Below are 27,687 nucleotides of genomic sequence, written 5' to 3'. Positions count from 1 at the left end.
AAATTTGGTATAAACGGGTCGTGTTTGTTCCAGTCACATGCATTAAATGTTTAAATATCTATTACATATGGTACAGCTTATATTATTTTAACCATCTGTACACCAATATAAGTAGTGAATGTGCGTGTCCGTGGGTTGGGCTGTGTCGGTGTGGTAAAGTGGACTGGTGTGGCTACAGTGCCAGGGCTGATTTTTAGTCCCAGTCCGCCCCTGCACCTCTTATTTAATGTAGTAAAAAAATCTTAATAAATGAGAGATTCATTCGTTGCCCTTTAATCAGAATAATAATCATTTTAAAACATGGTGGGCATATCTCTTATTTTCACATGCCAGTGTTGACAGGTATGTATTTATGTGCATAGATATTGTAATAAAGGAGTTGTCCAACACTTCCGTACCTTTTTATGAGAACAATTGTGTACCTTCATTTTAATTCTACCATAAAAGGTACAGAACAGCATCATAAGAGCTCTTTTATAAGGTACAACTTTTACAAAGGTACAAAACTGTTCCTTAAAGTAGCATTATTTGTACCACCGTGTACCTTTTTTTTCTGAGAGTGAATGAAATAATGTTCAAAAATAGATTATAATTTAATTTAATATTTATTCCAGTGATTTAACGATGAAATTTAAGCTTTATTACTCCAGTCTACATGATCATTCAGAAATCACTCTAATATTCATTATTATTATTATTATTTCATTTTAAACAACATACAATAAGAAAGCAGTTATTCAATATTTTAATAAATATTTAACATACAGTTGAGGTCAGAATTATTAGCCCTCCTTTGCATTTTTTAATATTATTTAAATATTTCCTAAATGATGTTTAACAGGGCAATGAAATTTTCTGTATGTCTGATAATATTTTTTCTTCTGGAGGAAGTCTTAATTGTTTTATTTCGGCTGGAATAAAAGCAGTTTTTAATTTTTTAAACACAATTTTAAGGTTTCAATATTATTAGCCTAGTCTAATATTATTTACTGTCATCATAACAAAGATAAAATCAGTTATTAGAGATGAGTTATTAAAACTATTATGTTTAGAAATGTGTTGAATCTGCTCTCTGTTATAAATTGGGGGGAAAATACATAAGGGGGCTAATAAATCTGACTTTAACTGTAAGATTTACATTTAATAATAAAGATGATTGATAAAGAAAATCATTTTCTTAAAAAAAAAAACAAAAAAAAAACAAACATGAAACAAAATCTGCCCCCAAACTTTTGACTGGTAGCCTACATAAACACCCAAAACATACATTAGATTTGTGATTAATACATACACAAATAAGCAAACAACGAATAAGCAATAAATACACAAACATCTGTTCATGAACAGTTTCATTAATTTGTGCATTTCAGATTTTAATTTTAGGAGTAAGGGGAAGCTGCAGGCCCGGAGACCCAACTGCACGCTCAGACCTGCGCGCACAGACCTGCACTTCCAGACCAGACAGTGCCCCCTGCTGTTGGGTTGGGTGAAGCGGCAGGTACGGAGACCCAACTGCACACTCAGACCAGCACTTTCTAGCAAGTAGCAACATCAGAAACGCCAGTAAGGTTATTGATTATTAAAGCGATTCCTGAAAATTACCAAGTTTTATGGCATAAATCAATGTGGTGTAAAATATTACACTAACAAAGAATTATTTCAGTGTTTGATTTGATCAAAATTTGTGTCAAAAGAGCATTATTTTATGATATTTACAGCTTGCTCTTATTTTATCTATTATTGTACCATTCTGGGTCAATTTTCTAGCAATGTTTTCTGGCAAAATAAAAAAAACAACTTTAAAGTAAAAAAGCTAAAATAAAATGCAGCCTGTAATATATAGCGCAATTATTATTTGTGACATATTTTAGTGCTGTGTAGGTCTACTGTACATATTACTGTATTATCTATCTGAAAGAACTACCAAAGACAATAACAGTAATACAATAACAGTTTACCAATTATTTATAAGTTCTGTTATGATTACAAACACGTTTTTTGGAAATCAAAATGTCAATTAAATTTGCATAGAATTTACAATATGAGCTCTATTAGGTGAAATCAAAACTAATTTTTTTAATTAAAAGTGGGTCTCTGCCAACACTAATACAGTGTGCCAAAGACTGCAGATATCTCCAGTTTTTTTTTTTTTGCTCTAGAAATGAAAAATCTTCCCAATAAGAATGTAAAGCATTTATTTAATTTGATGTTATTTTCTACATAAAAAAATAATTATTACTCCAATTATTATTTTTCACCATTTTTCCATACATTGTTTACAACTTGACTTGTAGGACCTCATGAAAAAGTACACAAAAATAAAGTTTGTTGTGAGAAATTACTTAGAGTACTATAATTGTGTGTGAAGAAATTTATTTTATATGAAGATAATATTCATTCCCTCAACTCAACACGAAACAGTGATAAATCCTTGATGATAAAAAAACAACAACAAATGTCTGAAAATATTGAAGCAACTGAACAATATATATTTACAAATACAATTAATAAAAATACAACAGAATTATTGCATTAAATCAAAAATCTAGTATGTTTAATATTTCATATAATAATCTATTCAATCATAGCCTAATATTTTATAGTAGAAAAATAGTTTAAATTACAATTTAGAAGCAGCTGAAAGCAGGTTAGTCGATCTTTTAAACAGCAGGTGGCACTGTGAAGGTCTGGAAGTGCAGGTCTAGCCGTCTGAGCGATTAAGTCTGAGCGTGCGGTTGGGTCTCCGGGCCTGCTTCATACTATTGATGACATGCACAGATAAACTATTCACCACTAAACTAGCAGTGTGAGCTAACAAAATCATGTTTAGTTTTGATTTCATGTGTGCTTTAAATATTGAAGGGAGTTTATTTTTCCAAATCTCTCTCCGTCTGTCAGGAGCAGTGGTAGAGCGAGCTGTGTGTGTCCTGCAGGTGGCGCTGCAGCTCCAGTCTCCTCTGGAAGCTCAGGGAGCAGTGTGAGCAGCTGAACGGCTGGTAGTTGCTGTGTTTTCTGCTGTGTGTGATCAGATTGGAGCTCTGACTGAACGCTTTACCGCACACCACACACACGTGCGGCTTCTCACCTGCCGGAGAACAGCAACACACACACACACACACACACACACACACTTTTTTTTTACATTATTGTATTGTGTATATGTGTGTATGTTTCTGTATATGTGATTATGTGTATGTGTGTATGTATATGTGTGTGTCACCTGTGTGTATAAAGGTGTGTTTCTTCATGTCAGATTTCTGGTGGAATCTCTTGCCGCAGTATGGACAGGGGAACGGCCGCGTGTCCGAGTGGATGAGCAGGTGTGTGGAAAGAGTTGAAGACCTCTTAAAAACCTTACCGCACACCTTACAGGCAAAACTGCGCTCCTGAAACACACACACAGTCCACACAATCATGAATCAAGACTCAAAAGAAACAGACAAAGGCTACGACACCAAAACAAAATCCGAGTGAGTTGAGTGTGGTGTTTATATCCCTGCTGAAAAAACGCTTAAACCAGCCTAGGCTGATTGGCTGGTTTTAGCTGGTTGACCAGCCTGGTTTTAGAGGGGTTTTGGCCCTTTCCAAGCTGGTTTCCAGCCATTTCCAGCCTGGTCTTAGCTGCTCAAGCTGGAAAATGACCAGCCAAATCCAGCTAAAACCAGCTTGACCAGCCTGGATAAGCTGGGTATAGCTGGTTTTGGCTGGACTCCCAGCTTGGCTAGGCTGGTCAAGCTGGATTTAGCTGGTCATCTCCCAGCCTAACCAGCTAAGACCAGGCTGGAAATGGCTGGAAACCAGCCTGGAAGTGGCCAAAACCCCTCTAAAACCAGGCTGGTCGACCAGCTAAAACCAGCCAACCAGCCTAGGCTGGTTTAAGCTGGATTTTTCAGCAGGGATGGTGTGTAAATAATCAGTGTTAATGATCTGCTGTGTGTATGCCAGTGTCCAGATTGATAGCCAGTTTCAGCTGTGAGGTGCAAATCATAATGGGAGATGTAGTCCAAGTGCATGCTACATACAGTATGGTCCCATAGATATTTACATTAGATGTCGCCTACCCTATTGTTGTCTATTGGAAGGAATATGCGTCAGTAGAGCCGCCATTTTAGTACAGGGTAGCGCTCCTTTGAAATGAATATGGGACCAAGCTGCGGTGGAGGACTGCGGCCATCCAGAGCTATGGATTAACACACATATATCTCTGGTCGGGAGTTTTCCCGGTGGTCTTTATGCAAATATTTTTTAAATTAGGAAAATTATTATTTGACATCACTTTTCTACATCGATGAATGAGTGACCGCATGGGCATTGCCGACAAAGAGCTTGTGTTTGTGTGCATGGAGATGTATTATCCTCCCTCCCTGTTATATTTGAGCTAATTTGTGTCCTGAAACCCCCCCCCCCCCTCCTGCTTTCACTTCTCATTCTAACGAAGGTAGCGATTCGTTTGTGAATGAATCTTCGTTATGAAGGACTCGTGTGAACAATCGATATTCCTCAATGTGCATATTAACCTTTCTGATCTAAATGGTATGTAACATTTGTAATATTCAATAATTTAGGGTGGACAGTCTGCGCATTGAGGCACAGGCACTGTTATGTTGTGTTTACACCAGACGTGGAACGCGCATATAAATCGCGCTATTCGCGCGTAAATCGGCGCGTGAACATTTGAGTTTACTCGATTCATTCGCGCGTCAACCCCCGCTTCATTCCCGCATCAAATCCGTTTCAATCGCGTGTCAAATTCACTTTAGAACAGACGCGGATTCGCGTGATGGGCAGGGCTTCTGTCTGCCCGGTGACTCTAGCTTCATATCTAAATGGCTAACATGGATTTTATTAAGAAAATAACAGTGTTTATGTGCTTTATGGAGACTGAAAAACAGCGTCGATACGTTTAGGGTCGTGTCTGAGTCCACTGCATCCTTTCAGAGGTGCATCCAGCTCTGTGAGCTCATAAACTCCTCCAGAAACTGAACCTGGATGATGGAGGCTTTCAGCGGTGCTTCTGACTGAGCCCAGCCCAGTTTGATGACTTGTTGCCGGTGTCGCCTGGAGGATTTCCCCCGGGACACCATCAACAGGTTCTACGTCACAATCACGTCCCCACAAGAGCAAGCTTCTGATTAATTAACGTGGCGCGAATGTCCGCTGAAGTTCAGATTTTCGATCTCGAGAGATTCGTGCGAAACGCTCGTTAAGTGCTTCACACGCGCAAAACGCTCAATTCGCCTTGCGCGTATCACGCTATAAGCACCGCGCCATTCGTGCAATTTGCGTCATTCGCTCCACGCCATTCGTGTGTATCACGCCACAGGATGTCTGTTCGCGCGTTTGCATTGACTTAACATGTAAATCACTTGCGCTTGACGAGCGTGCCGCGTCTGGTGTGAACGCAGTATTATGGGATCAGGTGTAACCCCGCCAGTCTTATGCCAACCAACCTGCTCCGAGCTGGGATCAAACCGGCGATCTTCCGCATGGGAGTCGGTTGTTCTAGCAAGGAGGCTAAAGACCACGGCCTCTAGAGTCTGTCGCTAGAGCATCTTTAGAGGTCAAAGGAGTAAGGTTTACCTGCACAGCACCTATTAGCTGGCCTCTGTTACATAGGCACCTTATAAGTAACTTTAAAAAACAGCCGTTACTTCACTTAGCCGACAATACGCTTATTTCACGTGGCCGCCATTTTGAAGAATCAAAGCGAGGCTGCGGTGGGAAGAATCCCGGAAGTATAGGACCAGCACTGTAAACATTGCAGTAACATGCCGTGTACTATAAACCTCCAGCTGTTGCAGAGATTTCAAAATGCAGAAATGGTGTAAACATCACTTTAATATCATTCAATAAGTTTATTTTAAACAATTAAAAGCAATTTAGCATCAAACAAGATCACAATCTCAGTGATGCGCTTAAGTGTCCTCCTAGGCTTCAGCTCAGGGCACTAGTTAAACACCGTGAGGACGCTTTCCTGCTTCAGCCTATGTGAGTGATAAAACGCTGCAGTCCTCTGCAGCACACCCTCGTGTTGTCTGTAATAGTGTTGTCCCGGTACTGAAGTTTTAAACTCGGCTGTTTCCCGCTAACATGGAAGCGCCGCTGAGCGCGGATGACTCGACTGATCTTCACGGCTTCGCGCTTCAGTCTCCATGTATTTGTGTTTGGTTTGCGCTCAGTTTACCGCTCTTCACCCAGTGCTAACACAGATACACGGACTGGAGCGCGAAGCAGCCGTCAAGATCAGTGGAGTAATCAAGCAGATCACTCGACTCGTCTGTGTTTGTGCTCAGTATACAGCGGTGGGTGAACTGATGACCTTCTCGGCCAATCACAATCATTTCTGTTGAACACGTGAACACAATGGCAAATCAGCGCTGTTTCAAGAAAGCCATCAACATTGCCTTAAATGTTAGCGCGAAATTGCCAGTCTTTCTTTTAATTCAGTATCGTGACAAGTCTAATATAGTGAAAGAATCAGTTTATTAACTCGAGTTTGATAAATGGCATCTAAAACGTGTGTTTGGGAAAGAAAACGTTAGCTAACTAGTGCCATTTCCCTTAACTTAGCTGAAAATGAGCTCTGATATCCCTTATTATATTCACCATTCATTCAGAACGGACCTTCGGGTCACCCGAAAGGTGGAGAAATGATAAAATTGTGTCACTTTATCTTCGCTGATAAGATATACAGCCAGTTACACAACATTCCTATGTAACTCCTAATGAAATCCAAAATACTTCCGGGTTTCTTACCACCGCAGCCTCAATTTCGCTTTTAAAAATGGCGGCCGCGTGAAATCAGTCTATAACACAAGTTTCTGGCAGTGCTGCATCTTGTTGTTATATTTCATTTACATTGTTTGCTGATTTTATTAAATAAAATCTGTAGTGTATGTGTGTGAATGAGAAAGTATGAGTGTTTAGCAGTGTTGGGTTGCGGCTGGAAGGGCATCCGTTGTGTAAAACATATGCTGGATTAGTTGGCAGTTCATTCAGCTGTGGTGACCCCAGATTAATAAAGAGACTAAGTTGAAAAAAAGTAAATAAATGAATGATATTATTATTTCAAACTCCTAAAATGTCAGTGAAAGTCTCTTTGTTAAGCTGTAGAGTTGAATCTTCAACATCAGAAGTGGGCAGAGCAGAGATCAACATACCATAATGCAATTCACATCTGTGAATTAACTTTTTTTTTACAGCGTAGCTAATAATTGAGCCAGTCCCTGACTACTATTACTAAATAGTGTGCACTGTGCAGTACTGTAGTAAACACCGGTGTTCGGTACTCACTCTCATCCTGAGCATTCCTGTGGGTCTGTACCCATAATGCTGCTGTGTGGGACCCGTAGAACCAGCCAATGGGAGAGCAAGCCTGCTGACATGTGACTTGCAGAGGTGGGACGCCAAACCCACAGCAGACGACAGGAGCTGCAGAAGTAATCATATCATTATTACAAGTTATTGAAGAACTAGTGTGTGTGTGTGTGTGAAAGAGAGTTGGGTGTTTCCCAGTACAAGGTTGCGGCTGAAAAGGCAGCTGCTGTATAAAACATATGCTGGAATAGTTGGTGGTTCATTCTGCTGTGGTGACACCTTATAAATAAGGGACTAAGGCGAAGGAAAATGAATGAATAGTTGAGTTTATATTCGCATGTTTGTTTATTTTAGCGGTCCCCATATTGTTTACCACTTTTTTACCACAGGTTTGTCATTATTCACAGTGAAGCCACAGCCATGTCACCCTGCAGCCCAAGACCGGTTACTCACTGAAGCTAAGCAGGGCTGAGCCTGGTCAGTACCTGGATGGGAGACCACTAGGGAACACTAGGTTGCTGTTGGAAGTGGTGTTAAAGAGGCCAGCAGGGGGCGCTCAACCTGTGGTCTGTGTGAGTCCTAATGCCCCAGTAAAAAGTGAAGGGGACACTAAACTGTCAGTGGGCGCAGTCTTTCGGATGAGACGTTAAACCGAGGTTCTGACTCTCTGTGGTCATTAAAAATCCCATGGCACTTCTCGTGAAAGAACAGGGGTGTAACCCCGGTGTCCTGGCCAAAGTCCCCCTATCGGCCCTTACGATCATGGCCTCCCAATCATCCCCTTCCACAAAATTGGCTCTATGACTGTCTCTCCACTCCACCAATAGCTGGTGTGTGGTGAGCGCACTGGCGCCGTTGTCCTGTAGCTGCCGTCGCATCATCCAAGTGGATGCTGCACACTGGTGGTGGTGTGGAGAGACCCCCTCATGATTGTGAAGCGCTTTGGGTGTATGGCCATACACAATAAATGCACTATATAAATACACACATTACATTACATTACATTACATACAATATTCATTCTGAAATCACATTTAATTATGACTTCAAAACATCATCAGCTCTGTTTAACTGACTATGAACACTGCTGTGCTTTGATAGTCATTGTCTGCTAATGTGATTTCGCTATGTTGGATTTGCATTGAGTCACTTTCTGAAATGATATTATTAAGGAGAAAGCCTGAATGTGCGAATATAAAACCAGCTTTACCCCAGTCACTTTTTGCAGGGTCTAAACCACAATACCAAACTTCACACAATGACATCATTTAGCCACTTTTAGCAACCAAGCTTGATCATCTTCACCTTCTGGCAGATGGGGCACTCGCAGATCGGCGTCTGGACGCTGGAGAGCGGATGGTGACAGAGCACAGCCTGAATCAGACGCTCCATATCGCTCTGTCTGTCTACTTCAGCAGGCGACAGGCCAGACAGCGGAGAAACACACTGATTCACTGCAAACACACACACACACACACACACACACACACAACAGATGTAAATGTGTCCTGTGTGTCTCTCAATCAGCATGCTATAATCATGATGTGATCAAATAGAATAAAGTAATGTCGTCAAGGGCATCATGCAGCGCAGTAGGGGACACGATCGCCTCACAGCAAGCAGGTCACTGGGTCAGTGGGCATTTCTGTGTGGAGTTTGCATGTTCTCCCCGTTTCCTCCGGGTGCTCCAGTTTCCCCCACAGTCCAAACACATGCGCTATAGGGGAATTGAACAAGCTAAATTGACTGTAGAGAGTGTGTGTGTGTAAATGAGTGCATGGGTGTTTCCCAGTGTTGGGTTGCAGCTAGAAGGGCATCCACTATGTAAAACCAACGCAATCTCACGGCAATTCATAACTTTTTGATTTAGTGGCTAATTCGTATGAATTCATATGATCTAATTCATACAATTCAGTACAATTTGTTCATCACCCAATGACGGTTGGGGTTAGGGGTGGGGTTAGGTGCCACGCCTTCTTTTTAAAATCGTATATTTTTATAGGACTGACCTCGTACGAATTAGCCACTAAACTGACAAAATTGAAATACTTTAGTTTCCTCGTGAGATCAGGCTGGTAAAACATGCTGGATAAGTTGGTGGTTCATTCCGCTGTGGCGACCCTTTTGAATGAGTGTATGGGTGTTTTCCAGTGTTGGGTTGTAGCTAGAAGGGCATCCGCTGTAAAAACCGATGCAATCTCACAGCAATTCTAAACTTTTTGATTCAGTGGCTAATTCGTACAATTCAGTACGATTTGTTCATCACCCAATGGCAGTTAGGGGTGGGGTTAGGTGCCACGCCTCCTTTTTAAAAATTGTACATTTTGGTAGGACTGAACTCGTATGAATTAAAACTAAACTGACAAAACGTAAAATACTTTAGTTTCTCCGTGAGATCAGGCTGGTAAAACATGCAGGATAAGTTGCCGGTTCATTCCGCTGTGGCAACCCTTTTAAATGAGTGTATGGGTGTTTTCCAGTGTTGGGTTGCAGCTAGAAGGGCATCCGCTGTGTAAATCCAACGCAATCTCACGGGGATTTGTAACTTTTTGATTTAGTGGCTAATTCGTAAAATTCAGTATGATTTGTTCATCACCCAATGACGGTTGAGGTTAGGGGTGGGGTTAGGTGCCACGCCTCCTTTTTAAAATCGTACATTTTGATAGGACTGAACTCATACAAATTAGACACTAAACTGACATAACGTAAAATACTTTAGTTTCCTCGTGAGATCAGGCTGGTAAAACATGCTGGATAAGTTGGCGGTTCATTCCGCTGTGGCGACCCTTTTGAATGAGTGTATGGGTGTTTTCCAGTGTTGGGTTGCAGCTAGAAGGGCATCCGCCGTGTAAAACCAACTCAATTTTACGGCAATTCTTAACTTTTTGATTTAGTGGCTAATTCGTACAATTCATTACGATTTGCTCATCACCCAATGACGGTTCGGGTTAGGGGCGGGGTTAGGTGCCACGCCTCCTTTTTAAAATCGTTCATTTTCGTACGACTGAACTCATACGAATTCTTTCGAATTAGCCCCTTAACTGACAAAACGTAAAATACTTCAGTTTCTTCGTGAGATCAGGCTGGTAAAACATGCTGGATAAGTTATCGGTTCATTCTGCTGTGGTGACCCCTTAGTAATAAAGGGACTAAGCCGAAAAGAAAATGAATGAATGAATGATTCAATCTCCTCCGGGATAACCCAATCAATCTAAATTAACAAATTCTTACCGAACAGAGCTATTAAAAATCTACATATTAAATTTATATTATTTAAATTTATATAAAAAATCTTGTAAAACCTACAGTTTATCACAATATATGTTCCAAAAATATATATATGTATATCGCTTTTTACCCAATATTGTGCCGCTACTATTTATTCATATGGTTTATATTTCATAGACTCACATTCAGCTCACAGGTAAATAGGAGTTTTGTTGTGAAGTTCTCCTGTCGCTAGTAGGCTAACGGTTAATGCAATTTCTGTATGAGTGTCTTTAAAATCTCAGAATAACACACTTTCATTATTTTCTGTCCTCCAGTTGCTGTACCTGCAGTGCTTTGCTCTTCATTTCCGCTGGTATTCTCAGCGGATGAACCAGGCAGCGGCTCCTGACCGTCCTCATGATGATGATAATGTACGGAGTGGGCAGGGCTAGCAGAGTGATGCCCCGCCCTCTTACTCTTCACCAAAAACGATCTTGGCATTTATTATTCACAGGAAGCAAATACCGCGACACAACAAGTGAGATTACAATCTGAAAAACAAAACGAAAAATCCCCGAAGGTATAATTGACCACATATTCATAATAACCAGAGTTCAGTCAGCGGCGTGTACTGCACATATGCTGTTGAGTTCATAATATGGGGAAATATTATAGGCTTAGTTGGCTACAACTAAAAATGCTGGATGCTAGAAATACTAGAGAAACTAAAGTATTAGGAACAGAGCAGTATATAAGAACATATAGCTGTTTATAATTATAACTATGTAGTTATTTATTTCAGTACGACAATTTTGGTTTTATTCTGTAAACTACTTATGGCCCAATTTACCCTTATATCTCAAATTTACCTTACTTAGTACTTAATTAAAAATGCTGTGCTGTTTTGCATCAAATAACCAAAAACTTGTCATCCTTTAGTACGTTTACATACTTTTTTCTAGACTAGACAACGCCAATGTTTTACAACCCCAAGTCAGAAAAAGTTGGGACAGTAAGGAAAACGTAAATAAAAAAGAAGGCAATGATTTTCGAATTTACTTTGATTTTCATTGCAAACAATGTGAACACAAAATATTAAATTCTGTCAACTTCATTTCATTTGTAAATCTACATCCTTTCTTGTCATTCAGACCAGCAACACATTCCAAAAAAGGTTGGGACAGGAGCAATTTAGGGCTAGTAATCGAGTAAATTGTTTTTAAAAAACTTTGACAAGTACCGCAATACGTAGTTGCATCACAAACGCTAGTTAAAACTACTGTGCCAAAAGGAAGCCCTATGTTAACAGTGTCCAGAAGTGCAGTCAACTTTGGTGGGGGCATCTGTGACGGACCATCACACCGAGAAAACATGTACCGGGGTCAGATGAATCAGTATTTCTGGTATTTTTGGGGGGAGAAATGAATATTGTGGGGAGAAATGAATGCCGTGTGCTCTGGATCAAAGAAGAAAAGGATCATCCAGACTGTTTCCAGCAACAAGTCCAAAAGCCAGGCTCTGTCATGGTATGGGGTTGTGTCAGTGCCCTTCGCAAAAGTAACTTGCTCTTCTGTGATGCATCATTAATGCTGAAAAGTACATGCAGCACAATCTGCTGCCTTCTTTTCCAGGGACGCCCAGGCATATTTCAACAAGACACTGCAAAACCTGGCCTGGCTGCGGAGGAAGAGGATAAAGGTACTTGACTGGCCTGCCCATACAGAAACTTATAACACATTTTATAAGTGGTAAGAAACTTACCCATGAAAGAATAGAGTTACGTTAAAACCGAGCACACCATTGTTTTTCTTGTGAAATTCCCAATAAGTTTGATGTGTCACATGACCCTCTTCCTCTTGAAAAAAAAAAAAAATTGGATCCAAGATGGCCTACTTCAAAATAGCCACCATGGTCACCACCCATCTTGAAAAGTTTGCCCCCTCACATATACTAATGTGCCACAAACAGGACACTACTATCACCAACCATTCCCATTTTATTAAGGTGTATCCATATAAATGGCCCACCCTAGAGTGTATATATTTATATATTTATACAACAGTTCTTTCTGGTTCTCAAATCTGATTGGCTGATAGCCGTGCGATATTCTGCAATATTAGAACTCCTACAGCCTCTTTACCCTTTGTGTATTACTCCACCCACATACAGCCAGCAGACACTACAAATCTAAAGTATAAAAGATGCTTGCTCAGCTGTTTAACTATCAGCTTATGATTTGAATCCAAGGCGAAAGAAAGTAGTTCCTCATAAAAAAAGGGTTTTTGAGATTCTTCATGTTTGATTTTGTTTTTATATACACAATTTTGCCGTCAAACTGTTGTATAAACGCAATATTACACTCGTAGCAGTGCGATATGGCTGTATATCGTCACTAGTGGGGGCACTAAGGCACTCGGCTTGCGGCCTCGTGCCATCGCACGCCTCCCACCAGTGCCGATATACAACCATATCTCACTGCAACTCGTGTGATATTGCTCATATATATATATATATATATATATATATATATATATATATATATATATATATATATATATATATATATATATATATATATATATATATATATATATATACATATATACATACATACATACATACATACATACATACATACATGTGTATATGTATATATGTATATAAATATACATACATGTGTGTGCGTGTGTGTGTGTGTGTGTGTGTGAGTATATATATATATATATATATATATATATATGTGTGTGTGTGTGTGTATTTAAGTATATATATATATATATATATATATATATATATATATATATATATATATATATATATATATATAAACAAAGCTGTAAATTGCTATATATTTTGTAATTTGTAAGTAATGTCATCAAACCTTTATAGAATAAAAAAAAAAAAACATTTAATTTGTTCCTTTAAATGGAAGCACAGCTATCGACATCCACAGTAGAAATAAAAATCACTATGGAAGTCAATGGCCTTCGTGTGTTTAGCAGAAGAAAGAAACTCAAACAGGTTTGGAACAAGTGACTGAGCTTTATTTTTTAGTGAACTGTCCCTTTAAGCGTGCTCAGTGAATCCAGCAGCAGATTTGTCAGTTTTGAGTGTGCGGTTGAGGATTGAGCTGCAGCTGGAGCCTGAATTCAGTTAAACCCAATCTGAGGTTTGCAGGAGCTCCACACCTGCAGCTCCTCACCTGCAGATCAACACAGATTCTGACTGAAGAACTCTGGAATACACTTCTACAGCTCACAAGATCTAAACACTCAAATCTGACTTTATAATATTGACATCTCTGACCTTTGACTATTGATTCATACAATATCTTATCAGTTTCAGATTTTTGAAATAAGTATTAAAGGGTTAGTTCACCCCAAAAAGTAATTCAGCCATCATTTGCTCTCTCTTTACTCATTTCAAGCCTTTATGAGTTTCTTGCTTTTGTTGAACACAAATAAAGATACTTTGAAAAATGCTGGTAAGCCGGTAACCATTGACTTCCATAGAATTTTAGTTTAGTCCTTAAATGCATTAACATGTGGCGCAAAATTACAGAGAAATTTTAGTTTAAAGACTTATGTCGCGCCCCAAAAAATAAAACTCTGTCATCATCTCATCCTTTACTTTTCACTAATCAGTTTGAGCTTCTTTCTTCTGTTGAACACAAAAGTAGTTATTTTGAAGAATGTTGGGAATCCGGTAACCATCTACTTTCATTTATTTGCTTTCAAGGCAGCACGGTGGCGCAGTGGGTAGCACAACCACCTCACAGCAAGAAGGTCGCTGGTTCGAGTCTCGACTGGGTCAGTTGGCGTTTCTGTGTGGAGTTTGCATGTTCTCCTCGTGTTGGCGTGGGTGTGCTCCAGTTTCCCCCACGAGTCCAAAGACATGCTGTATAGGTAAGCTACATTAACCGTTTAGTATGTGTGTGAATGAGTGGGTGAATGAGTGATGGGTTGCAGCTGGAAGGGCATCCACTGCGTAAAATATATGCTGGATGAGTTGGCGGTTCATTCCGCTGTGGCGACCCCAGATTAATAAAGAGACTAAGCCGAAAAGAAAATGAATGAATGAATGAAAGTTTGCTTTCATCGGTAAATGATGACAGGACGTGAAATAATTCTTTCATCTTGTTAAATTTCTCTCAAAATAAAAAAATAAGTATTTTCACATCAAGTTAATGTCTCTTAAGGATTAAATAGTGATAAACGACCTGATAAAATTAAACATGAATGCATTTTTTTTTCTTAGCAATTCATGGTACACACTCAGAAAATGTTTAAAAGTTTAGAATTTTCTTCTTTTAGGTTTCTTCTGTTAAACACAAAAGAAGATATTTTGAAAAATGTTGGAAAACATGTAACCTTTGACTTCCACTGTATTTGTTTTTCCCTTATGAGTTTCTTCTGTTGAACACAAAAGAACATATTTTGAGGAGTGTTGGAAACTGCTAACCATTGACTTCCATTGTATTTGTTTTTACTTCTATGGAAGTGAATGGTTACTGGTTTCCAACATTCTTCAAAATATCTTCATGTTTCATGGTTTTCCCCGCGATGCTGTTGTAAACTATAAAATCATGCGTCTCACGGTTTGTGTCTCATTTTGTGAGCTAACTGACAACAGTTGTTCGCTCCCCTCCTTCTCCCCTGCTGGCCACGCCCACTCTTGCCCTGTGCTCGCGGAGCTCCACCCCCATTATGATGCGTGAAAAAATGTTGAAAAATTTCAAAAGGTAGACCAGAATCGAAAATGGGGGGTGTCATGGCCCTTTAAGGTTCACTTTTGTACCTTTAAAGTACTATGAGTTACACATTTCTTTTTTTTGGTGTTAATTTGAACATTTAAGGACCTTTTAGAAGCAAAAATGTATGGCCTAGTATTGAGAGATTTTTTGTTTCTGAGTGTGTAAATATGTTCAGTTAACTTATTCATAACATTAAAAATTCAGTCAGCTATGATATAATGTACATTTATTCTCAATATATTTAATCATAAAATAATTTAGGGACATACTTTAGGAAAATGCTATAAATCTGAATCAGGTTCTCGCAAAATCTATAGAAAAATATCTATCTAAATAATGTATATCTATATAAAAACAATGCTATATTTGCCATATTTAGTATATAATGTGTGTATACAGTTGAAGTCTTAATTTTTAGCCCCCCTGTTTATTTTTTTTTCCCAATTTCTGTTTAACAGAGAGCTGATTTATTTCGACACATTTCTAAACATAATAGTTTTAATAACTCATTTCTAATAACTGATTTATTTTATCTTTGCCATGATGACAGCAAATAATATTTGACTGGATATTTTTCAAGACACTTCTATACAGCTTAAAGTCACATTTAAAGGCTTCACTAGGTTAACTAGGCAGGTTAGGGTAATTAGGCAAGTTATTGTATAACAGTGGTTTGTTCTGTAGACTCTGAAAAAAATCTGGAAAATATAGAGCTTAAAGGGGCTAATAAATCTGTCATAAAATGGTGTTTAAAAAATTAAAAACTGCTTTTATTCAAGTCGATATAAAACAAATAAGACTTTCTCCAGAAGAAAAAATATTATCAGACATACTGTGAAAATTTCCTTGCTCTGTTAAACATCATTTAGGAAATATTTAAAAAACAAACAAAAAAATTAAATAAATAAATCAAAGGGCGGCTAATAATTCTGATTTCAACTATATATATATATATATATATATATATATATATATATATATATATATATATATATACAGTTGAAGTCAGAATTATTAGCCCCCTTCAATTTTTTTTCTTCTTTTTCAAATATTTTCCAAATGATGTTTAACAGATTCAGGAAATTTTCACAGTATGTCTGATAATATTTTTTCTTCTGGAGAAAGTCTTATTTGTTTTATTTCAGCTAGAATAAAAGCAGTTTTTAATTTTTTAAACACCATTTTAGGGACAAAATTATCAGCCCCTTTAAGCAATTTTTTTTCTTGATAATTTACAGAACAAACCATTGTTATACAATAACTTGCCTAATTACCCTAACCTGCCTAGTTAACCTAATTAACCTAGTTAAGCCTTTAAATGTCACTTTAAGCTGTATAGAAGTGTCTTGAAGAATATCCAGTCAAATATTATTTACTGTCATCATGGCAAAGATAAAATAAATCAGTTATTCGAGATGAGTTATTAAAACTATTATGATTTGAAATGTGTTGAAAAAATCTGCTCTTTGTTAAACATAAATTAGGGAAAAAATAAACAAACGGTCTAATAATTCAGGGAGGCTAAAAATTCTGACTTTAACTATATATATATATATATATATATATATATATATATATATATATATATATATATATATATATCGCCTAAAATAACTGTTTTTTTGAAAAACCCATAGTATTATTCTTTCAGTTTTTGTATTTTATACACAGTTTTTGTATTTAAAATACACACAAAACTAATCTAAAATCTAACAATTGTTAATTATAATTATAATTATTTTTATTTCAAGAACCACTGGACAGCTTCAACTTATTAGAGTCTTATACAGAGAGCAGTTAAATGTAGAAACAGTTCATTCATTTTGACATGTATATATTTAATCATGTCATGTAGAAATGTGTGGTCAATTCTGAACTAAACACACACAAAAAGTGAAGCAGAAAAAGACTCTAAAAACTGTGTCAATTCTAGTTGTGCTGGACGTGACCGTTTCATTTATAGGAGAAGCGTGTGAAAGTTGAGCACTAACCTGTGTTTGTTGATGATCTGAGTCTCAGGCCTTCATTAGATCATCATCATCATCATCAGTGTCTCTGAGCTGCTCTGGATGAAGAATGAGTCATGAAAGAGTTTATGAAGAGCTGTGAGAAACACTGCTGTTTGTGAGACCGCACACACACACACACACTGACACTGCGTGATTTGGCATCTGCTTTGCTTTCTGATTTCAGCCTGTGTACGAGGGGAGATTACCCAGCATGCCGAGGGACAGAAATATTGTGGTTTTTGTGTGTCACATGACATCAAGTACAAATTCATCTATTTAATTTTAAAGTCGTTTCTTTATTTGTTGTTGTTCTTGCTTTCCTCGTCAGCATTGTTCACTGCATAATCTGAACTTAATATCATTTATTTATTACTTGTATTTTATCAGTTTAGCAGTCGTAATGTTGTGTTATTATTAACAATCTTACATTTTATCATTTAATAAATTGTATAATTTTATTAAATTGAATCATTAAAGGGCAACACGGTGGCTCAGTGTGTCCTCACAGCAAGAAGATTGCTAGACCAGGTCTCGACTGGGTCACTTGTCATCTCTGTGTGGAGTTTGCATGTTCTCCCCGTGTTGGCATGGGTTTCCTCCGGGTGCTCCGGTTTCCCCCACAGTACACATGCGCTATAGGGGAATTGAATGAACTTAATTGGCCGTGCCTGTGTGTTTGTGAATGAGTGTGTTTGGGTGTTTCCCAGTACTGGGTTGCAGCTGGAAGGGCATCCGCTGTGCAAAACACTATGCTGGAATAGTTGGTGGTTCATTCCGCTGTGGTGACCTCTGATGAATAATGAGATTAGGCCAAAGAAAAATGAGTGAAGGAATGTTACAATTTTAATAGCCGTTTGACAAATGGTGTTAGGATTGAAGATTAGTGCTTCCAACAAAATAAGCAATAAAAAATTACGTTGATCTATTTAAAAAAAAAGAAAAACAATAAATATAATGGGAAAACTGGGAATATATAGATATGATCATGATAATGTATATAATTTGCATTTATTTAAAAATATATTTGAAATCAGAGGATTTAGCAATTATGATTTTAGGAAATGCCTAAAGTTAATGGAGTATGGGTAAATAAAGTATAATGGTCTATGTTCAAAGGTTGTGAAAAATTTATATCATATTTAAACATTATTATTTATTCAAAATCTACACTCTAAAAATGTTGGGTTATTTCAACCTCCAAAAATGGGGGATAAATATAGACAAAACCAACTGACCAGTGGTTAAGATGGGCTATTCATTTAATAAACAAGCAGTTGCTTTTGTCCATATTTTACTCTTTTGTGTTGGAATAACACCACTTTTTGTTGGTGTATTTTTGATTATTTTGCTTAATTTTAAATAATCAAATCCAAAATTTGAGTCTCCTTCATGTGCAATGAAAAAATTGTCATTTTTGCACTTTAAATCTGTGTTTGTAGAATACTCTGAGGTAAAATGTCCTTTAAATGATGTCAAACAGCATAAAGATGTTCATTCGCCTCACTTTGTTTCATTTGCAGACACTTATAATTAACACAATAATTAAAGAATAAAATATGGACAAACCAACATTGGGGTTAAGATGGGCTATACATTCAATATAAATTAAAATGGTTGGTTTTAACCATGATTTACTCTTTTGTGTTGAAATAACACCACTTTTTTGAGTGTATTCTATCTTAATTTGCTTAATAATAAGGATATTTATAATAATAATAATAATAATTAATAATTTTATTATTAATAATAATAAAATATTTGAGTCACCTTCATGTGCAATGAATAAATCCTGATTTTTGCTCTTTTTAAATCTGTTTTTGTAGAATATTCTGAGCTGAAATGTCCTTTAAATGATGTCAGACAGCATAAAGATGATCATTCACCTCACTTTATTTTGTTTTTAATGTTTTTTTTTTTTGTTCGATATGAGCTAAAATGCAGTTCAGCTTCATATTAAAACAGCATATAGATGTTACTTCACCTCAATTAGCATTGTTTCTTCTTCTTCCTTAGAATTAACACAATAATTAAAAACTAAATTTGACCAAAATCAGCCAGTGGGGTTAATATATAAATGTAATACAAATAAAGCAAACTGTTGGTTTTGTCCACATTTTTCTCTTTTGTGTTGAAATAACAACACTTTTCTAGAGTGTATTTTATACTTTTAATCATTTGCTTAATTTTACATAATCAAATTATCCTTTTTTGAGTTATTGTTGTGTTGTTAGAAATGTGCAATGACGAAATCTAAATTTTTTGTCTTGTAAATCTGTTCAAACACACTTTATTGAATATTATAAGCTAAAGTGAAATTCAAACTATATCAAACTGCATAAAGATGCTCCTTCACTGTACTTTACATTGTTTTTGTCGTTGTTTTCTATTCTGAGCTAAAATGTAGTTCAAACTTCATTAAAACTGCATGAAGGTGTTCCTTCACCTCACTTTGCAGTTTTTGTTTGTCCTATACTGATCTAAAATGTCCTTCAAACGATATAAAACAGCATAAAGATCTTCTTTCGCCTCACTTTAAATTGTTTTGTCTTGTCTTTTCATGTCCTCAACTAAAATGTAATTCAGACTTCATATCAAACAGCATTAAGATCTTCCTTCACCTCACTTTTCTTCCTTTCTTTCACATGCACACACTTTTTCCTACCAAACCACTTTCAAGAAAGCATTGCATTGTTTCGAGTTCCTAGAAAGACGCGAAGCCAAAAAAAAAAAAGGCAAAGATCAATGCGCCGAGCCAAGCCCCCCGTCCCTCCGTCTCCCCCCGGAGCTCCAGCGCCTGCAGCCGCAAGCCCACCCCGCTGCAGGTGCACTGCGCCTGGGCTGGCAGACCGCAGAGCGCCGCTCTGGAGAACCAGAGATCTGATCGCGACGCCTGAATCCTGATAGATGAGGCTTTCTTTGCGGCGCGTTTCTGCTTCATCTGAGAGAGATTCGCCAGCTGTGCGGGTCAGGAAAGAACAAAACATCACTGCATAGCTTACTTTACATGTGTTTGATTTCATTTATGTGCTTTTATACACACGTCTGCACAATACGCTGCGCATTTGTCACAAATGTCCTATTTGTAAACGTGCGTTTTTAAAGCTCTCTTTAACGACGGTATATAATGAGAACATGCACAATAAAATAGTTTGGTAATAATATTATAGTAGGAGAAAATATAAAAACTGCTATCATGAAGCTACATTCACCGCAAAACAGCAGTATAGTTGATATACTCTACAGTGAAAAAAATGCATTTATTTCAACCCAATTCTGGGGGACTAATAGGAAACTAACCCATCTGCTAGGTTAATTCGTTTTAATTAAATGAATAGGGCACATTTTAGCCCAATGGGTTAGTCCAACTTGGGTTTAAATAACCTAGCATTTCTTAAAGTGTATTATTTCCCTCAAACGCACAGCTGAAAACGAAAGTAAAAGTATGATAAGTGTGGCAATATGAGAGTTCTGTGTCTTTATTTAAATAGTCATAATGAATTATTTCCCCTATCCTGTCACTCGCCTGCCCACGTGTCTCTGTGGTCTGAGCTGTTCCTCCAAAGTAAAGCGCGCTTTTCTTGCTTTGCTTGGTGGCAGTTGTTAAAGTAAGCCAGTAGTGCACAGATGCAGATTTATTTGATTTTATTTGACTTTTATAAAGTTTTTAGATCTATTATTATTAATTTGTGTTTTTATTTTTTACATTTTTTTTTGTATACATCCTTGTGTCTTATTAATAATTATTATGTTTATTAAATAATACATTATTATTATTATTATAAATTATTGTTATTATTATTATTATTATTGCTATACTAAGTTTAAAGGGTCACAAAACACATGTTTTGAGCTGTTGACAGTCGTATATGTGTCCCACACTGCTATAAACACTATTAGGACACCTATATTTCACTAAAAAGTGTAAATTGGTTGTTTTTGCGTTATTTCAAGCAAATTCGTACTTCCTGTTTGAAACGAGTTTTTGAAGCTGCGTCACGGTCATGAGATAATAGCGTGTATTCCAGCGTGCAGACTGGGCGTCTGTGCCAGAGTGTGTCTTATTACGTCTTACAGTGTGATGCATTAATGCATGAGTAAGGCTTGGTTCAAACCAATCAGCGCGCTCTAATGAGCAACTTCATTAATATTCAGTACTGTCACAGTGTTTAGACGACAGAGACGCCACGTTGTATAGGCAAAACAAGCGTGAAGTGTTGCTTTTATAGTTTGCTGCAGTTAAGTTTCGTTTTCATTTTCTCTCTGTGAGAGCTCAGAGTCACGTGTGGATTAACAGTGTACGCGACGCTCGACAACAATAACTTACGTGTCTAAGGAGGATTATTGTTTACCTGAGAGCTGTTCTCATCTGCAAACGCTGAGATCCGGATTCGCTTGTAGTCTCCTCTTAATAAAGACGCGGCTCTAGTTGCTGGTGATTGTCCTGTCTCTACAGATTTGGTAAGTGAGCGACCAGTGCTCTTTGTTTATTCAGTTTGTTCGTATCGAACTAAGTTAACTATTGCACCGAGTGTAAACATGTTAACACCACAACCAAACTTTAACCTCGTGTAGGATTTTCACCGCATTTAGTGACCGGAATTACACACGCGGCTTTCTGACACTACCTGCCGTGTGCATCTAAGTTTCCGGGAAATGCGGAGGGTTTTTTTCTCTCATTCGCCGTGCGGTATCAAACATTGCATGAAAAATACACGCTTAGAGCAGATCCTCGAATCAAATATCTCCTTTGTCGTTAAGGGGCACGAATGAATTCCCTGAATGAAAGAGCCAAACTGCAGTTAAAGTCCACCATTTAATAATTTGGCAAATAATTCGACTACAGATGTCCATGTAAACACAGTCACTTTCTCCCCTGTGTGTGTTTTGACTTTGAAACTCAGCGCGCGCCCAAATCGACACTCCCACACCATCCCTCTTTTGCTCTTCCGACACTCCCCCCTAAACAGAGCTGGACACGCCCACTTTTCTGACTTTTAGTAGAGGTGTGAAAACACTTTGCTGAAACGAGGGGGTTTCATGGCCCTTTAAGCTTTAGTCCCAGACTGAAATGTAAGTCTAGTAGTTTCAGCTGAATGAAACATGCGCTGAATGATCTTAAAATATCTCAGCCTTTGCCAACCCCAAATCAGAAAAAGTTGGGACAGTCTAAAAAATGCAAATAAAAAACTGAATTTACTTTGACTTGTATTTCATTGCAGACAGTACAACAAGCATTCCTTAATGTGTTCCTCATAATTTTTATTGTTTTGTTTGGAACACATTTAAAAAAAAGTTGTATCTGTAAAGCATTTACCACTGTGTAATATTGCCATTTCTTTTCACAGCACGTTTAGGGGCTGAAGACAGCAAGTGATGAAGTGTTTCAGGTGTAATTGTGTCCCATTCTCCCTGCAAACAAGTCTTAAGGTGGGCAACAGTACGGGGTCTTCTGTGTTGCACTTTACACTTCAAAATGCACCACACATTCTCTATTGGAGACAGGTCGGGACTGCAGGCTGGCCAGTCAAGTACCTGTATCCTCTTTCTCCGCAGCCAGGATGTGTGCTTTAGCATTGTCTTGTTGAAATATGCATGGGCGTCCCTAGAAAAGAAGGCAGCATTAATGATGCATCACAGAAGTGCAAGTCGCCTTTGCCAGGACACCGACACAACCCCATACCATGACAGAGCCTGGCTTTTAGACTTGTTACTGGAAACAGTCTGGATGATCCTTTTCTTCTTTGGTCCAGAGCACACAGCATCCATTTCTCCCCAAAAATACCTGAAAGATTGATTTATCTGACCACGGTACACATTTCCACTGTGTGATGGTTCATCCCTGATGCTTCTGCGCCCAGAGAAGTCGACGGGGCTTCTGGACACTGTTAACATAGGGCTTCCTTTTGGCACATTACAGTTTTAACTGGCATTTGTGGATGTAACTATATATTGTGGCACTTGACAATAGTTTGCTGCAGTAGTCCTGAGCCCATGTGGTTATATGGCTCATAGATGAATGAGGATTCTTGATGCAGCGCCGCCTGAAGGATCGGAGATCACAGTTGTTCAGCTCAGGCTTGCGCTCTTGTCCTTTACACACTGAAATTCCTCCAGATTCCTTGAATCTTTTAATGATGTTCTGCACTGTTGAAGGTGAAATCCCTACTGAAAAATCCAGCTTAATCCAGCCTAAGCTGGTTGGCTGGTTTTAGCTGGTCGACCAGGCTGGTTTTAGAGGGGTTTTGGCCACTTCCAGGCTGGTTTCCAGCCATTTCCAGCCTGGTCTTAGCTGGTCAGGCTGGAAAATGACCAGATAAATCCAGCTAAAACCAGCTTGACCAGCCTGGTTTAAGCTGGACAAAGCTGGTTTTAGCTGGTTATCTCCCAGTCTGACCAGCTAAGACCAGGCTGGAAATGGCTGGAAACCAGCCTGTAAGTGGCCAAAACACCTCTAAAACCAGCCTGATCGACCAGCTAAAACCAGCCAACCAGCCTAGGCTGGTATAAGCTGGATTTTTTAGTAGGGATATTCAAACGTCTTCCTCTCTTTCTTAGTTTTTAAACATTTCAATCATTTTCTCTTGTATTTGTTGGCAAACTAGCGATCCTCGGCCCATCTTTGCTCCTAAGGGACCTTACTTATATGCTGATTTTGTGCCAAATTATAATTACCATCACCTGTTGGCATCACCTGTCTCACATCATTATTTCACCAGTTTACCTGATTACTGCCCTAAACTGCTCCTGTCACAACCTTATTTTTGAATGTGTGAAGGACAGGAAAGGATGTAGCTTTACAAATTAACAGAAGTTGACCAGACTAAACATGAAATATTCTGTTCATATTGTCTGCAATGAAAAACAAGTGAAAGTACATTTACAAATCACTACTTTCCTTGTTATTTGTGTTTTTCATAATGTCCCAACCTTTTCTGACTTGGGGTTGTAGGTATATTGTATGAGAGACTTACTAAAGAAGGGGATCTAATTGCACTGTAAATCTTAAATGAAAGTTTTATTTTAAATTAAGGAATATATAATATATATTTAAACATTTTTACAGTGTTCTTTTCACTTTTTAGTAGTAATTGGATTGTAATAATTATTGTCTGTGTGATTATTACTGTTGTTTCTAAATATTGTGTTTAAAAACACATCTCATCTGGACTCTTTGGTTTATTTGGCTCGCAGAATATCTTGCTTTGCATTACTCCTTCTTTGTGGTCGTAGTGAGAAAACAGAGGAAGAGTTTCAAACAAACGTGTCACTTTCTCACGACCCGCCTTCGGTTTTCTCTCGCAGAGTTCTCTGCTGTCGGTCTGCATCAGAGGCCCAAACAGCTTTCAAAATCAGGTACATGCGAAATCACATTGGAAATGGGCTCTTTTTATCACAGCATGTGTCGTCTTTTAAAGCGATAGTTCACCTGAAAATAAAAATAGACTCGGTTATGGTTTCAAAACTTTGAGTTGATTTATTTCTGCTGAACACAACTGAAGACATTTCGAACAGCCGTTAATCTCCATAGAAGTACAATCATTCATTCATTTTCATTCGGCTTAGTCCCTTTATGGATCAGGAACCACAGCGGAATGAACCGCTAACTGTTCCAGCATATGTTTAACACAGTGGATGCCCTTCCAAGTGCAACCCAGTACTGGGAAACATCCATACACACTCACATTCACACACAAACTCATACACTATGGCCAATTTAGTTTATTCAATTCACCTATAGCACATGTGAACAAGTAACCTTCTTGCTGTGACAGCCTGATCTCACGAGAAAGCGTAAGTATTTTACGTTTTGCTAGTTTAGTGGCTAATTCGTACGAATTCGTACAAGTTCAGTCATACGAAATTGTACGATTTTAAAAATGAGGCGTGGCACCTAACCCCACTCCTAACCCCAACCTACATTGGGGGATGAGCAAATCGTACTAAATTGTACGAATTAGATAATTCGAATTAGCCACTAAATCAAAAAGTTACGAATTGCCATGAGATTGTGTTGGCTGTGAGGCCACTGAGCCACCGTGTCACCCATGAGGACAATCATTTAAACATAAAATGCAAGTGATAGTAGAACAAGTATTAATTCGTTCATTCCAACTATTCCAGCATATGCTTCACACAGGGCGTCACGGTGGCGCAGTGGGTAGCATGATCACCTCACAGCAAGAAGTTCGCTGGTTTGAGCCTCGACTGGGTCAGTTGGCATTTCTGAGTTTGCATGTTTCCCCCACAGTCCAAAGACATGTGGTATAGGTGAATTGGGTATGCTAAATTGTCCGTAGTTTATGTGTGTGATGTGTATGGAGGTTTCCCAGTGATGGGTTGCAGCTGGGAGGGCATCAACTGCATACAACAAATGCTGGATAAGTTGGCGGTTCATTTCGCTGTGGCGATCCCAGATATATAATAAAGGGACTAACCCGAAAAGAAGATAAATGAATGAATGTTTTAGACAGTGGATGCCCTTTCAGCTGCAACTCAGTACTGGGAAACATCCATACACATTCATTCACACACAAACTCATACTCTATGGCCAATTTAGTTTATTCAATTCACCTATAGCGCATGTGAACAAGTAACCTTCTTGCTGTGACAGCCTGATCTCACGAGAAAGCGTAAGTATTTTACGTTTTGCTAGTTTAGTGGCTAATTCGAAAGAATTCGTACAAGTTCAGTCATACGAAATTGTACGATTTTAAAAATGAGGCGTGGCACCTAACCCCACCCCTAACCCCAACCTACATTGGGGGATGAGCAAATCGTACTAAATTGTATGAATTTGATCATACAAATTCGTACGAATTAGCCACTAAATAAAAAAGTTACGAATTGCCGTGAGATTGTGTTGGCTGTGAGGCCACTGAGCCCCCGTGTCACCCATAAGGACAACAATTTAAACATAAAATGCAAGTGATAGTAGAACAACTATTAATTCGTTCATTCCAACTATTCCAGCATATGCTTTGCACAGGGCGTCACGGTGGCGCAGTGGGTAGCATGATCACCTCACAGCAAGAAGTTCGCTGGTTTGAGCCTCGGCGGGTTCAGTTTGCAGTTCTGAGTTTGCATGTTTCCCCCACAGTCTAAAGACAGGTGAATTGGGTAAGCTAAATTGTCCGCAGTGTATGTGTGTGATGTGTATGGATGTTTCCCAGTGATGGGTTGCAGCTGGGAGGGCATCCACTGCATACAACAAATGCTGGATAAGTTGGCGGTTCATTTCGCTGTGGCGACCCCAGATATATAATAAAGGGACTAACCCGAAAAGAAGATAAATGAATGAATGTTTTAGACAGTGGATGCCCTTTCAGCTGCAACTCAATACTGGGAAACATCCGTACACACTCATTCACACACATGGCCAATTTAGTTTATTCAATTCACCTATAGCACATGTGAACCAGCGACCTTCTTGCTGTGAGGCCACAGTGCTAACCACTGAGCCACCGTGTCACATATTTAAATATAAAATAAAATAAAAAGTCATTGGTTACTGATATCCAACATGCTTCAAAATATCTCCTTTTTGTCTTTAACCGCAGAAAGAAACTCAAGTGGTGTAATGGTGTAATGCGGATGAATATATAAAGGTAGAATTTTCAGTTTTGGGTGATCTGTCCCTTTAAGAATAAAGCACACAGGGCTCTATTTTGACGGTCCATGCGCAGAGCGCAAAACGCAGGGCGCAAACGCTTTCAGGGCGTGTCAGGATGCGTTTTTGCTAATTTACAGACGGGAAATCTGCTTTGCGCCATGGCACATGGCCTAAAAGGGTTGAGTTTATTTTCTTAATGAGTTATAGGTGTGTTTTGAGAATAAACCAATTAGAGTCTCATCTCCCATTCCCTTTAAGAGTCAGCTGCGTCGCGCCAAGATCGCATTCACTATTTACAGGACGCAAAGTAAGTCTAAGTGGAAAAAATGAGCATTTCACAAGCAAACAGTTAAGAGTTTATTAACAGAAAACTGTTAAACAGAGCATCTACTGCGTGAGAATGAGAGATAATGCATCTACTTTAACATTCGCTCTTGGATAGGGAAACCTTTACGCACAGACATCAATTAGTCTATAAATAAATAATTTTGTTTGTTAAGCGCAAATATTTGTTTCAAAACTATTTCTAAATTCAGTTCTAATTTCCAGCAAACAAATAAATGAACAATAATGACTGAGTACTGAGTTATTTCCAAATACACCTGCCATGCCCCATTTGGTCTAAAACCTGGCAGGTGGGCAAATCTAAGCTTGTTTTTAATAAAACAAATATAAATATGGATATAATAAATAAAACTGCTAATAATAATAACATTATACAAAAGCAAATTGTTATGAATGAACTGAAAAAGCCTCCAGAGATGAAGAAGACATAAAAGCAGTGATT

The 27,687-nt window shown here is 38.3% G+C and overlaps 2 protein-coding genes across 4 annotated transcripts in view; one reads left to right on the top strand and one right to left on the bottom strand.

Annotated features, from left to right (window-relative positions):
* The window catches only part of engl (endoglin, like), a 449,904-nt gene that overhangs the window by 41,831 nt on the left and 380,386 nt on the right, over positions 1–27,687 (top strand). For both annotated transcript variants that reach the window (XM_087243562.1, XM_087243552.1), the window contains 2 exons: positions 2,899–3,320; positions 10,863–11,065. The gene's annotated coding sequence lies outside the window, so the exon portion shown is untranslated. The remainder of the gene's footprint in view (positions 1–2,898; positions 3,321–10,862; positions 11,066–27,687) is intronic.
* On the bottom strand, positions 405–17,480 carry LOC137490099 (uncharacterized). 2 transcript variants are annotated; one of them, XR_015480280.1, is made up of 7 exons: positions 17,272–17,480; positions 10,872–11,078; positions 8,623–8,771; positions 7,294–7,431; positions 3,221–3,386; positions 2,761–3,085; positions 405–1,396 (listed from the first exon to the last, which is right to left on the bottom strand). XR_015480280.1 is itself a non-coding variant. In XM_087243877.1 (6 exons), the coding sequence occupies exons 2-6, from the start codon at positions 11,026–11,028 to the stop codon at positions 2,895–2,897; spliced, it is 801 nt and encodes a 266-aa protein (XP_087100003.1). In that variant the 5' UTR covers positions 11,029–11,078; positions 17,272–17,439; the 3' UTR covers positions 2,179–2,894. The 2 variants fall into 2 exon arrangements, 1 of the variants encoding a protein (XP_087100003.1); XM_087243877.1 differs by lacking the exon at positions 405–1,396 and having other exon boundaries at positions 2,179–3,085; positions 17,272–17,439.

This window comes from Danio rerio, chromosome 3 (assembly GCF_052040795.2).
Source record: "Danio rerio strain M-AB ecotype USA chromosome 3, GRCz13ab, whole genome shotgun sequence".
Classification (NCBI taxonomy): domain Eukaryota; kingdom Metazoa; phylum Chordata; class Actinopteri; order Cypriniformes; family Danionidae; genus Danio; species Danio rerio.
This window is presented reverse-complemented; position numbering and strand designations above follow the sequence as displayed.